Source organism: Sander vitreus, chromosome 10 (assembly GCF_031162955.1).
Source record: "Sander vitreus isolate 19-12246 chromosome 10, sanVit1, whole genome shotgun sequence".
NCBI classification, from domain to species: Eukaryota; Metazoa; Chordata; class Actinopteri; order Perciformes; family Percidae; genus Sander; species Sander vitreus.
The window spans coordinates 298,625-312,991 of NC_135864.1; the positions used below are offsets into that span (position 1 = coordinate 298,625).

The window sequence follows — 14,367 nt, forward strand, 5'->3', positions numbered from 1 at the left end:
GTAGCAGTTTTTGGCATAGGCGAAGCATTTTTTTCATGACACATGGAAAAAAAACTCCTTTTCTACTGTATTATCTATCATTTCACCGTGTGTATTATCTATCATTTCACCGTGTGTATTATCTATCATTTCACCGTGTGTATTATCTATCATTTCACCGTGTGGGGAATTGGCAAATTGGCGCCCCTGCTTGCTGAGAAGGTGCCGTGTGCACACTGAACAGATAAGTTGTGAGAAGGGGAAAGGGGGGGGGGGACAGTTCACCTCTGGGTCAGACGGGGTGCTGGTCATAGGCGCCGATACCGTTGGTGCTCCTCTAATACTGAGCACCCAAAGCGAAGCTGATCGTGGTTATGTGTCAGTTCAACTTTTCATCTCCATCCTGTCCTGAGGTGAAAGAGCCTTGCCTACTTCACGGCTTTATTATCAAGTCTAGGCGTGTGTGTTCCTGTCTGCCGTCTGAAATGCAAACATTTTTGACTACTTTTTTTTAAAGGGCGTGCCCCCGTGAGCACCCACGGAGGAAAACACCTTATGTTGCTTGATCTCCCAAATGGAACGGTCCCGACAAGGGGGGGAACGGGGGATGATAAGGATCTATCGGAGATCTACCCCAACTCTTGGACTGCTCTCTGGGTTGACCTTCCTCTGCCAGTCACTGGGGCTCCAGAGAGGAGCTTTTCAAAACTAGAGTTGATCAAGTCATACCTGAGGTCAACCATGTCCCAGGAACAGATCACTGGCCTTTCCTTCAGTATCAATCACCCAATAGGGGAGCAGATTTCATAAGATGACATCATTGATGATTTTACATCAAGGAAGGCCAAAGTCAAAGTATCTGTATTAGTCTCCCTAAGGACACATTCGTTTTGGACACTGAGAGAAATTGCTGCAAGAGTTACAACAGAGACACAACAAGCACAGGGTTCAACAGGTAGAAGACAGATGTACAGATGTACATGGAACATCGAGGATACTCAAACAGCTGTGCAAATTGCAAATTACCATTTTCTATAGAATACAATAAAAAGCCGTCCTTCCTACATTCTTCTGTCCTACCATACATGCCTTACAATCGTTCCTACTTCCATAAGCATCCATGCATTCAGTCCTAAAAATAAATCATTATCCATTCATAAATATCCTTATAATCCATTGCAAATATACATTAATTCCTCCATTCATATTATCCATACATACATTCAGCCACAGATATACATTAATAAATTCATGGTCATACATTCATCGCTGCTCATTAATGAGCTTAACTGAGAGAGGGACATCTATTTGCACAGAAAGGTCAGGTTTTAGTTTGAGTTTGTGTTTTCTGTTCTTAGTGCTATAGTATATAGATATATATATATATATAGATATATATATCTATATATATATATATTATAGTGTAATTATTAGATTCTCACATTTGTCTGATAAAGGATTTGTGTTATTTAGAATATTTATTCTATATTTTATTTGCATATTATTCTTAATATTCTATATTATTGTTACATTTGTTATATATCTGATTTTATATATATATATATATATATATATTCATATTCATATTCATCTGTATGATTGCAGTTACTGTTTAGTTAAAAAACACCAAATTAGGAAGGTGACATAGTGGAGCAGACGCGAGCTTTTACTTTGAAAAGGCTCCAGGCTGCAGCCATGTCAGTCTTGGAACCCGGAGTGAGTCAGCAGTCCCAGTGGAGAGCTGCTGGATTTCAGAGACCAGGACAAGAACAAGAGCGGAATGGAGGAGGAGCAGCAGAAGCCGGAGCAGCGGAGCAACAAGGTCCCCAGAAGAGCAGCAGCAGGCTCGGCCTCTGATAGCAGCGGTGTTCAGGTCAGTGTTCGGACACAACAAGCACACTAAAGACACAAGATGGCCGACTCTCATGGAAACATGTGGCTCTGTGTGCATTAGCACACATGCTTCTCTCCGTGTAAAAAGGGGCCATAGGCGTAAAAACAGGTTTTTAAAAGTCTCGGTGTGTTCAGCTCTCAGTCCGTTTGTAGCTTCTAACTGAATCTCTGTGGTTAGTTTAGTTTCTAGTTGATATCTGCTTTGGTTTACATTTCGGCTCCGTTTATAGGAGTCTTATTAAGTTACTGCTGATGAAGAGCAACATTTCCTTATGTTTCCTCTTCAAAATAAAAGCATGCATGTAACAAAGTAACCAGGAGCTTTTATTGTGAAGAATGTATAGGAAATGAAAGCGTTGTACTGCTTTGTGAACACAGCGCTATGAAGAGAGCTGTGATATAGGCTCGCTGGAGATGAACTGCTCCTCACCTGTAAAGTAGACGAGAGCAGACGGCAGCAGCTGGGGGGGGGGACAAAAATCAGCTGTCAAGTCAGACATTTTCCAGCTGATTCCAGCAGCCTTCAGGCTGAACAGGAAGTCACAGAAACACTGTGGTCCGATTCTGATTTAATAACATGTTATCAGACCCAAATATCAGCCTGTACACCGTCTCCAGCTGTTTTAGTTATGACAGAGTAGCTGTCAACATGCTCTACATGTGATCTGGTGCTGATTTTAATTAACAGACTGTAGATGATCTGTAATCTGAACAGATTTAGTGTCTCTGACTTCTAAACGTAACTATCAGCCACACAACAGGTGTTCTGTACAGAATAAGCCTTTAAATCAGACAAATAGCAGTTAAAATCCTTCCAAATCAAAATCAATAAAAAGTTTATATAAAACGTCATCATGTTGAGTCGATTCTGAACCAATCAGCTGTTAGATCAGCTGAGAGGCCGGCGTTTCCCAGCATGCTCTGGGTCCGCCTGGGTCTTGCAGTTGGTGAAAAGTAACTCTACCCAGAGTTAAAAAAAGAAAAGTAAAATGTACCCAGCATGCATTGGGCAGCGATCGCCAGTGATCGATTCTGCGCGGACCTGGCTCATCTCTAACGAGCCTAATGCTTGACTAATACATACCAAAGTAGACGACATTAGAGCAGGAATGTCTGTAGTAGTATTGTACATATTGGTGAATTAGGGACGTTTGATGAAAGTAAAAATAAAGTGATTGTATACCAGTGGCTGTCTTCTCAGGCAACAGTGAGAGACAGAGGTCCAGACAGCCAGGGATAGAAGAGCAGGCTAACAGCCAGGCTAATGTGTTAAATCAGTTGTCGCTCTGAACCAAAATCAACGTGTTTAACAGTTATTCTGTTGTCTTCTGAATGTGTTCTGCTTTGATTTTATTAACATGCATTACTTGTCACTGTTGCTGTCACAAGTTTGATTTAAATCCTTCTGTTGCAGTTGTTTAGATGGTTAGAAATGGTTGCACTGGCACCGGAGATGAAGTGGGACAATGGCCTGCACCATAAATCGTTATAAAATCACGATCTCGATTCAGCCCTGTTCACGATTTAATTATTAAATGACTCCTTCAATTAATTTATTGAAAGCATTTGACATTGACAATAACATGTTTTAATTATGTAAAGACATGTTCAAGGAGTTCAGATGGAGCCTGTATCAGGGCCATGTTTAGTCCAGATAGAGCCTGTATCAGGGCCATATTTAGTCCAGATGGAGCCTGTATCAGGGCCATGTTTAGTCCAGGTAGAGCCTGTATCGGGGCCATATTTAGTCCAGGTAGAGCCTGTATCGGGGCCATGTTTAGTCCAGGTAGAGCCTGTATCAGGGCCATGTTTAGTCCAGGTAGAGCCTGTATCAGGGCCATATTTAGTCCAGATAGAGCCTGTATCAGGGCCATGTTTAGTCCAGGTAGAGCCTGTATCAGGGCCATATTTAGTCCAGATAGAGCCTGTATCAGGGCCATGTTTAGTCCAGATAGAGCCTGTATCAGTGCCATGTTTAGTCCAGATAGAGCCCTGCCTGTATCAGGGCCATATGTAGTCCAGATAGAGCCTGTATCAGGGCCATATTTAGTCCAGATAGAGCCTGTATCAGGGCCATATTTAGTCCAGATAGAGCCTGTATCAGGGCCATATGTAGTCCAGATAGAGCCTGTATCAGGGCCATATTTAGTCCAGATAGAGCCTGTATCAGGGCCATATGTAGTCCAGATAGAGCCTGTATCAGGGCCATATGTAGTCCAGATAGAGCCTGTATCAGGGCCATATTTAGTCCAGGTAGAGCCTGTATCAGGGCCATATTTAGTCCAGGTAGAGCCTGTATCAGGGCCATATTTAGTCCAGGTAGAGCCATCTGCCAGCTCTATTAGTTTCTTCAGATGTCGTGTGTACAGATATCTGACAGTTTGTGAATTCTGTAAACCACCCATTGATTAGCACAGCAGGAATTGTGCATAATTTAGATTAGGGCTGCAGCTAACGATTATTTTTGGAATCGAATATTCCAGCGATTATTTTATCGATTAATCGGATAAAAAATGATTTTGCATTATTAAACCACAGAAGAAGACAATGGAAATAAAGGTATTTATTAACACTTTTATTGGCTATCAAAACTAAGCCCATTTAGTGCATTTAAGTGTCTCATGACATTGCAGAAACAAATTAATAATAATGCAGTAATGTCAACTTACTGTGGAATATGTATAACATATAAAACTATGAAATACAACTTTAATAGTAAAGGCTATTTTGACCTTAGATTTGTCTTCTTAAGACAAAAGGGAACAAAGGATTGTAAGAATAAAAAATAACAAAGGTATACAATTTATAAAAAATGTATATATAAAATAAATAATCAGCCATTTGGCCTCAGTAGCTGTAATCACAAAACAAACTTCTAAATGTGTCACTTGTCCGGGTAAAGATTTATCATTTTATATTTTTTTGTGTTTTGCTAATTCAAACAAACCGTTAGAATTAATAGAAACAAACGTATCCCAACAATAGATTTCCCCTTCAACAAGAAAACAGGATCTCCAGACTCATAATACAGTAATACTTTGCACGCAGTGTATCACCAGAGGTAGTAGTGACTTAAACTTATATTATATCTAAAATAATGTTGTAGACATAACAATGGATTTTGCCACTAAATGGTGTTTTTTTTCTTCTACAATGTCTCTTTCTACCCAGCAGAGGCTGATTTACCCAGGGATCCTTTAAAAGGTGTAGCTACTTTACAGTTGATTATTAGCTGACATTTAATCTGGCGAGTCACGGAGCTGAGGTTTTACAATAACTGAGGGACAAACGAGCAGCAGAGTAATAACGCTACGAGGCAGAGAGCCAGCCGCCAAATGAGTCAGATTAACTTCATGCTTCATCCACACAACACGCACTGCTATCTCCATGAGTGACATCTGTATTCGGCTTGTTTTCTGTCAACGATGTGGCGAGGAGGTAACGTTAAGGTGGAGTTATCAAGCTAACGTTAGCTAACTAACACCGGCTTGCAAATGTCTGTAAGTGCAACACACTCTGTCTCCTTAAGGACATTCTTCAATTTGTCTGTGATTTCTTGGTACTTTTTCTCCATCATATTTGTGAAGTAAGTTCTTGAAGAAATGGTGTACTTGGGATTGAAAGTGGAAATCCTATTTTGAAATCCTTTGTCCTCCACCATGGACAGTGGGCGCATGTCTGTAATGAGCATGTTCAAAATGCTGTCTGTAAACATTACAGCTTCTTCAACTGAGCATGAGGGAGCTTTCCAAACAAAGCTGTCCATATGCCTCTGTGATGTGCTGGGAATTATATAGTATTATATTATTAATATGCACAACAAATACCATGCTGTGAACCAGCACTACTCACTTCAATGTAAATTAATATATCGATTTTATGTAGATTTGTGCATCTGCAGCATTTAACTACCAAATAACCTATAAAAATTATGTCTGCGATAGGCCTATTTGGTTAGGTAACCTAACACTGTGCGTGTGCCTGTGTCTGTGCGTGTTCGGGGGTTCTTCGGTGTAGGCCTATTATACTGCTCACTTCCAATTTAACATAAATTAGTTTACTACTTAAAGTTTCCACAACTTAACATCAGTGTCTAGTCATCATATCTAGTCATATCAACTCACGATAATAGGCTACAACCGCTAAAAATACTGCACTTTCTAGCTAGCGCTAGTGCGTTAAGCTAACATCAATACGTTACCCTGTGTCGGCTGGGCTTGGTGAGCTGACCTTAACAACAGGATGTTTTTTGGCTCAGGTGTTGGATCATAGTTGTGCTGTTGTGGTACGCAAATTCTGCTTTGCAGTATGCACATTGTACCCGTCAGCGAGCGCCTGGTTGCCGGGTTTGCCACGGAGCCCAGCCGGGCACAGCCCGAAAAAGCTACGTGGCACCTCCCTCTCCATCCCATGGGCCCACCACCTGTGGGAGGAACCGCTGGGGTCGGGTGCGCTGCCACGTGGGTGGCGGTGAAGGTCAGGGGCCTCGACGGACCAGACCTGGGCAGCAGACGCTGGCTCTGGGGACGTGGAATGTCACCTCTCTGTGGGGGAAGGAGCCAGAACTTGTGCGGGAGATGGAGCGCTACCTGTTGAATCTGGTGGGGCTTACCTCGACGCATAGTCTCAGTTCTGGAACCATACTCCTGGATAGGAGTTGGACTCTTTTCTTCTCCGGAGTTGCCCAGAGTGTGAGGCGCCGGGCGTGTGTGTGGATACTCACAAGCCCCCGGCTGAGCACCGCTACATTGGAGTTTACCCCGGTGGACGAGAGGGTCGGAAACTCTGACTGTTGTTTGTGCATATGCACCAAACGAGTTCAGAGTATTCGGCCTTCTTGGAGACCTTGAATGGAGTCCTGTATGGGGGTCCAGTGGGGGACATAGTTCTGCTGGGGGACTTCAACGCGCACGTGGGCAATGATGGAGATACATGGAGAGGCGTGATTGGGAGGAACAGCCTAAACCAGAGTGGTTGTTTGTTGTTGGACTTCTGTGCTAGTCATGGATTGTCTATAAAGAACACCATGTTCGATCATAGGGATGCTCATAAGTGTACTTGGTACCAGAGCACCCTAGGCCAAAGGTCAATGATCGATTTTATAATCATTTCATCTGATCTGAGGCCGTATGTTTTGGACACTCGGGTGAAGAGAGGGGCGGAGCTGTCAACCGATCACCATCTGGTGGTGAGTTGGGTCAGGGGGTGGGGGAAGAGTCTGGACAGACCTGGTAAGCCCAAACGGGTAGTGCGGGTGAATTGGGAACGTCTGGAAGAGGCACCTGTCCGACAGACTTTCAACTCCGGAGGCAGTTGCAAGGTACAGAAGGGCCCGAAGGGCTGCAGCCTCTACCGTGAAAGAGGCAAAGCAGCGTGTGTGGGAGAAGTTCGGGGAGGACGTGGAGAAGGACTTTCGGTCGGCACCAAGGTGCTTCTGGAAAACCGTTCGCCACCTCAGGAGGGGGAAGCGGGGAACCATCCAATCTGTGTACAGTAAGGAAGGGACGCTGTTGACCTCAACTGAGGAGGTAATAGGGCGGTGGAAGGAGCACTTAGGAACTCCTAAATCCAGCTAATACGCCCTCTATGTCAGAGGCAAAGCTGGAGGATGATGGGGGATTGTCGTCAATTTCCCTGGTGGAAGTCACTGAGGTAGTCAAACAACTCCACAGTGGCAAAGCACCCGGGATTGATGAGATCGGTCCAGAAATGCTTAAAGCTCTGGGTGTGGAGGGGTTGTCTTGGTTGACACGCCTCTTCAACATTGCGTGGAAGTCTGGGACAGTGCCTAAGGAGTGGCAGACTGGGGTGGTGGTTCCCCTGTTCAAAAAGGGGGATCAGAGGGTGTGTGCCAATTACAGGGGTATCACACTTCTCAGCCTCCCCGGTAAAGTCTACTCCAAGGTGCTGGAAAGGAGGGTTCGGCCGATAGTCGAACTTCGGATCGAACACCTCTAAATCTGAGGCCATGGTTCTCAACAGGAAACCGATGGAGTGCCTTCTCCAGGTAGGGAATGAGTCCTTACCCCAAGTGAAGGAGTTCAAGTACCTTGGGATCTTGTTCGCGAGTGAGGGGACAACAGAGCGGGAGATTGGTCGGAGAATCGACGCAGTGGGGGTGGTATTACATTAAATTTATCGCACTGTTGTGACAAAAAGAGAGCTGAGCCAGAAGGCAAAGCTCTCAATCTACTGGTCAGTTTTCGTTCCTACCCTCACCTATGGTCATGAAGGCTGGGTCATGACCGAAAGAACAAGATCCAGGGTACAAGCGGCCGAAATGGGTTTCCTCAGGAGGGTGGCTGGCGTCTCCCTTCGAGATAGGGTGAGAAGCTCAGTCATCCGGAAGGAGCTTGGAGTAGAGCCACTGCTCCTTCACGTTGAAAGGAGCCAGTTGTGGTGGTTCGGGCATCTTGTAAGGATGCCCCCTGGGCGCCTCCCTAGGGAGGTGTTCCAGGCACGTCCAGCTGGGAGGAGGCTTCGGGGAAGACCCAGGACTAGGTGGAGGGACGTCCAGCTGGGAGGAGGCCTCGGGGAAGACCCAGGACTAGGTGGAGGGATTATATCTCCAACCTGGCCTGGGAACGCCTCGGGATCCCCCAGTCGGAGCTGGTTAATGTGGCTCGGGAAAGGGAAGTTTGGAGTGTCCTGCTGGAGCTGCTACCCCCGCGACCCGAAACCGGATAAGTGGACGAAGATGGATGGATGGACATTGTACCTTGTCTTCTTTTTTCAGTTTAAAATGATCCCAAACCTTTGACATTATTGCCTTTTCCTGGCGGTATCTTGGCTCTCTGCCATCGCGCCAATGAATGTTGTGTGCATCGTGATGAACGATGTGAGTTATCGAGACTTCGTATCACTTTTATTTTAAAAGCTAACTCCTCTTATATCTTCCCCTCGATAACCCTCGTTCTACTATGCCCTCTTCTGCTGTACAGTTAACACCAGTTACTGTCAGCGGAGCGGATGTTTTGGCATATATAAAAGGAGTTACTTCGGATACTTTCCTGTTTTTAAGTTTGACACGCACACCCATACTAAAGGGTCCTTGCCTGGGTCAGGGAACCCGAAGGCGAGGCAAGAGACTTTGATTAACACCCTAGATGTCCCCTTATTCACGGGCGTTTTAACTTCCTATACAGAAAAAGTATTGCCCGAGGGAAGCTTCATAACCATATGATTTTTCAGTAATACCCACAGTTTAAAGCTGCACTTCGCGGAATCACCAAAAGTTCAAATCGGCTGAAAAATGCAGTCTCCGATGAGTTGAGAGGAGGCTTGCTGTCAAAATCGATCGCAGGGGTGTTCCCCTACCGCTTGACAGAGTTGAAGAAAGAGGAAAAAAATAAGTCTTCCAAAAAGGCACAAAACAGATACGCGGGTTTTGTTCCCTAGTTCAAACTTGAACTCAGGTATTTTTATTTTTATTAAAGCAGAAAGTTAAAAAAGGCAAAAAGCTAAACAGAAAGAAAATGAACAAAAAAGTCCCTAACAGAATAAAATTAATGCTCTAATACGGAGATTCTTTCAGTACAAAATGACCCAAAAAGAAGAGACTCTATCATCGAGTTACTCCTATTTATACATACATTGATCAGTTTCCTAGCCCAACACAAGCTCAGGTATTTTTATTTATTTTATAAAGAAAAGCAAAGCTAACACAGCAGTGTAAAAATAAAATGCACTACACTCAAAACCAATCTGATTCTATGAGTTTCCCTCCGAGTGCTGAGAGGTTTAATACATCTTCTAAGTCCCACTGCCCGAAGGCACGAGATACCCTATTCTGTCCCTACGTGCCACACTCCGTACGGGATAGGCTCGACGAGTGTTCCTTCCCGATTGTAGGCCCTGACCCTTTGTGCTGTGAGCACAAGGAGTCTGGTCCTTCCCTAAAAAAGAGGTGCTTTGACTTGCAAAGCTTCTCTTTTATACACAATTCATCTCCCTCCCCTCATAGACGCCGCTCAGGGGAGTTCACTCTAATTTCATCTTTTTTGCCAGGCAATACACCAAAAGCTTACAGGAAACACACCATGTGCCATACAGGATATGCAGCTGGGGTTCAACGGTTTGTGGTCGGCCGACTTCCTCTTGCACCACTCTGCACAAACTGTCAGTTCTCTTCACTTTAGCAACAATGGAAAGAAGTACTTTCTACTCAACCAACTGCATTTCTCTAAAGCACACTATCTGCGACTGAATTAAACGAAGCTTTGAGGCAGAGAATTTGCCTCCAGTTAATTATTCCAGTAATTGTTTCAGCCCTAATTTAGATTTCCTTTCCTTTAGACTCAGAACTTTATTTCAATATAATTCAAATATTTAAAAAAATTATGATATTCGAACGAATATTAGGCAGCCCTTAATATTCGACCCTGTTATGGGCATTATTTTTTGTAAATGTGTTTGCTTCCGAGGCTTTTTCACGCATTTCAAAATGTAACTATACGTCGCGGCGACGCTCGGCCGTGGCTTGGTAGCGTTGCATTTCCCCCGACTCATTTCCAGGTTCTCCTTCTCCATCAACAACATGACATCAAGGAGAGGGTTAACTTCTCCTGGTTCTCCTTCTCCATCAACAACATGACATCAAGGAGAGGGTTAACTTCTCCTGGTTCTCTTCTCCATCAACAACATGACATCAAGGAGAGGGTTAACTTCTCCTGGTTCTCCTTCTCCATCAACAACATGACATCAAGGAGAGGGTTAACTTCTCCTGGTTCTCTTCTCCATCAACAACATGACATCAAGGAGAGGTTAACTTCTCCTGGTTCTCCTTCTCCATCAACAACATGACATCAAGGAGAGGTTAACTTCTCCTGGTTCTCCTTCTCCATCAACAACATGACATCAAGGAGAGGGTTAACTTCTCCTGCTCCAGATCTCACCGTGGTCAGAAAGAACAGGAGAGACACTTTGGTTCTCTCACTATGACTCTAGAGTCACTACTCACTCTGAAGATAATCACTATCACTCACTCACTCTACACACACACACACACACACACACACACACACACACACGCCGGCTCAACGCACACACCGGCGCACAAGTATAAACATCAGACCACTTACGTAGGCTACGGTGAAAGCTCCAAACTTCCTGTCAAAAGCATACTGTTTGTGTTTAATCCAGGGTCTGACTTTTAATTTAAAAAAAACAGTCGTGGCAGTGTGTTTTTTCTTCTGAAAACATAATTTCCTGCCTGTTGATATTGACTGATACACTGCCCTCTGGTGGACAGAACATACATCTTAAGTTTGATATCAATGTAGGTCTTACTGATGGCATTTAATGGTCAAAATACTGTTATTAAATATTCAAATGAACTACGAATATGATTTTGGGGCAAAAGTCAAAGCCCTAATACTCACTATGTTGCCAGGCTGGCTGTCAGGCTGTACTGCATCTGGATCCTGTTGCTGTTGTGCTATTTTACTGACTTCTCATCCATAATAGGCTAAATCCCAGCCGAGTTCCTTCAAGTGTACCTAGAAGAATTGATGCTGTCTAGAAGACAAAGGGTGGTCACACCAAATATTGATTTGATTTAGATTTCTCTTCTGTTCATTCACTGCATTTGGTTAATTGATGAAAACACTTCCATTTTTGAAAGTATTCTTAGTTTACAGCATTTTTTTCATATATATATATATATATATAGTAGGGGTGGAACATGTATTTGTATTGAACTGAAACGGTACGGGCGTCTTAGTTTGGTACATGAATTTACATGGAGAATACACGGTATAAAAATAAATAAAACTTGCGTGCAAATTAATTAATGTAATGCGGAACTACTGTTAGACACGCGGTTCTTGAGGGACACCTAATCTGACATTTTAAATATGTTTTAGAATATCAACAAGTTGTTGTAAAGGTGTGTATGCTTACATATGTTAGCATATATAAGCATGTGTTAGCATGGATTGGCATGTTAGCAAATGTAAACATCTTAGCATATGTAAGTATGTTTGCATGTGTATCGCTCCATTGCGTCTAACTCTCTGTCTGTTCCTATAGAAACGGAGAGGAAGAGGCGGACTCGCACATCACAGCTGTCAGCACTGTGGCAAGACCTTCACAACATCTAGAAATTTAAAGATTCATCAGAGAGTTCACAGTGGAGAGAGACCATACAACTGTGGACAATGTGGGGCAGCTTTCACACAGTTAAGTTTGCTCAAAAGTCATCAATTCATTCACACTGGAAAGAAGCCGTTCTGCTGTGAACAATGTGGGAAAACCTTTTCTCACCGTGGTCACTTTAACGTCCACCAAGTCGTTCACACTGGAGATAAACCGTACAGCTGTGACCAATGCGGAGCAGCATTCACAACGCCGGGTAATCTTAAAGTTCATCGACGCATTCACACTGGAGAGAAACCATACAGCTGTGAACAATGCGGGGCGAATTTCAAACAGTTAGGCGGGCTCAAAAGTCATCAACTCATTCACACTGGAGAGAAGCCGTACAGCTGTGACCAATGTGGGGCAGCTTTTACACAGTTAGGTGCACTCAAAAGTCATCAACTCATTCACACTGGAGAGAAGCCGTACAGCTGTGACCAATGTGGGGAAGCATTCATAAGGTCGGTTAAACTTAAATCCCACCAACGCATTCACACTGGAGAGAAGCTGTACAGCTGTGAACAATGTGGGGCAGATTTCTCACAGTTATCCAACTTAAAGGCCCACCGACGTGTTCACACTGGAGAAAAGCCGTACAGCTGTGAACAGTGCGGGGCAGCTTTCTCACAGTTATCTCACTTAAAGGTCCACCGACGCATTCACACTGGAGATAAACCGTACAGCTGTGAACAATGCGGAGCAGCATTCACAACGTCGGGTAATCTTAAAGCCCATGAACGCATTCACACTGGAGATAAACCGTACAGCTGTGAACAATGCGGAGCAGCATTCACGACGACGGGTAAACTTAAAGCCCACCAACGCATTCACTCTGGAGATAAACCATACAGCTGTGAACAATGTGGGGCAGCTTTCACACAGTTATCTCACTTAAAGGCCCACCGACGTGTTCACACTGAAGAGAAGCCGTTCTGGTGTGAGCAATGTGGGAAAACTTTTTCTCAGAGTGGTAGCCTTACAAAACACCAACTCATTCACACTGCCTCCTCTTGAACATTTTCTAAAGCCAAGCTGTTGTTAGAGTGGAGAGAGGGAACAAATAGCGTGAGTCAAGACGCTGTTTACTACCCAGATAACAAAAGAGAGCAGTCAGAGGACTGCAGGCACTAACCTGCTTGATAGATATGGAAGAAGAACAAAGCATGTAAAGATGACAAGTGAAAATCAGTGCAGTGAAAAACACGATGAGTGTAAAATAACCGTTTTCCAAGGAATCAGATTATGAGATATTCATGGTTGAAGCTTGTAGAAGAAAATAATTTACCAGTTTTAGTCTCATTTTATCCTAATATCTTCTTTCTGGTCACTGATTACGTTGATCATATTTTACCTGATTTTTGAAAACATTTTTATCTTGTGTTGTATAACTGAATGATATTAACAATATACATCAAGAGATGGAATTGGTTTTGGATATATATTTATATTTTACTTTATTACTTCATGTATTCATGTGTTTTGTTGAATATTGTGAGTTGGGTTTATATTTTTTATAGTTTCCTCTTATTTAGTTGAAGCTGGTCATGTTGGTTCATACGTGTGTGTGTGTGTGGTCACTTGAAGAGTATTAATGTAGACTCACTGTAATCTGAACACTTGATATTACCCCACAAACTATGACTAAATACTTTTTTCGACATACTATACTATGACTTTTTATGATTTTTTTTCAACATACTATTGTTAGGAATATTTACTAGCATTGTAGAGAACAGTCCCCTTAAAAGAATGACTGTTCTTGGGTAAAACACACATAGTGATACATACATACATTTGAGGGTCTGAACCAGTTTGAATTCCTCTTCAGTAAAGTGACACCATTGGCGTAAACGAGTGAACAATACCCAGGGGGAAGGGAGAGCGGAAAATCTCTTTTCAGGGTGTTGTCCTCTACCATTGGATGCATCGAGTGCCAAGAAGCTGGGACCAGCCTGTGCCCCAATCAGGAAGCACCAAAGTTGAAACCATGGCTTCCTCCCGCCTTAGTATTAACCAATCACAATAGCCTGCACATTTTCATGTATTGAGCTGTTACTTTTGAACTGCATTCTTTTTGGGACGAGGAGAGACCGTGGTGGTGATGGCGCAGTGGATAAGATACATGCCTTTGGTGTGGGAGACCTGGGTTTGAATCCCACTGAGATACATCAACCAATGTGTCCCTGAGCAAGACCCTTAACCCCTAGTTGCTCCAGAGGTGTGCAGCCTCTGATATATATGTAGATATCTAGATAGATAGATAGATAGATCAATTGTAAGTTGCTTTGGATAAAAGTGTCAGCTAAATAACATGTAATGTAACAGCGCTCCGCTGACTGTGGCTTCTCAAACCGGAAC

The 14,367-nt window shown here is 43.4% G+C and overlaps 1 protein-coding gene across 1 annotated transcript; it reads left to right on the forward strand.

Annotated features, from left to right (window-relative positions):
* Positions 1–1,660: 1,660 nt before the first annotated feature.
* Positions 1,661–14,361, forward strand: LOC144524017 (uncharacterized). Its single transcript, XM_078259966.1, has 2 exons — positions 1,661–1,852; positions 11,902–14,361. The coding sequence occupies exons 1-2, from the start codon at positions 1,760–1,762 to the stop codon at positions 13,021–13,023; spliced, it is 1,215 nt and encodes a 404-aa protein (XP_078116092.1). The 5' UTR covers positions 1,661–1,759; the 3' UTR covers positions 13,024–14,361.
* The last annotated feature ends 6 nt before the right edge of the window (positions 14,362–14,367 follow it).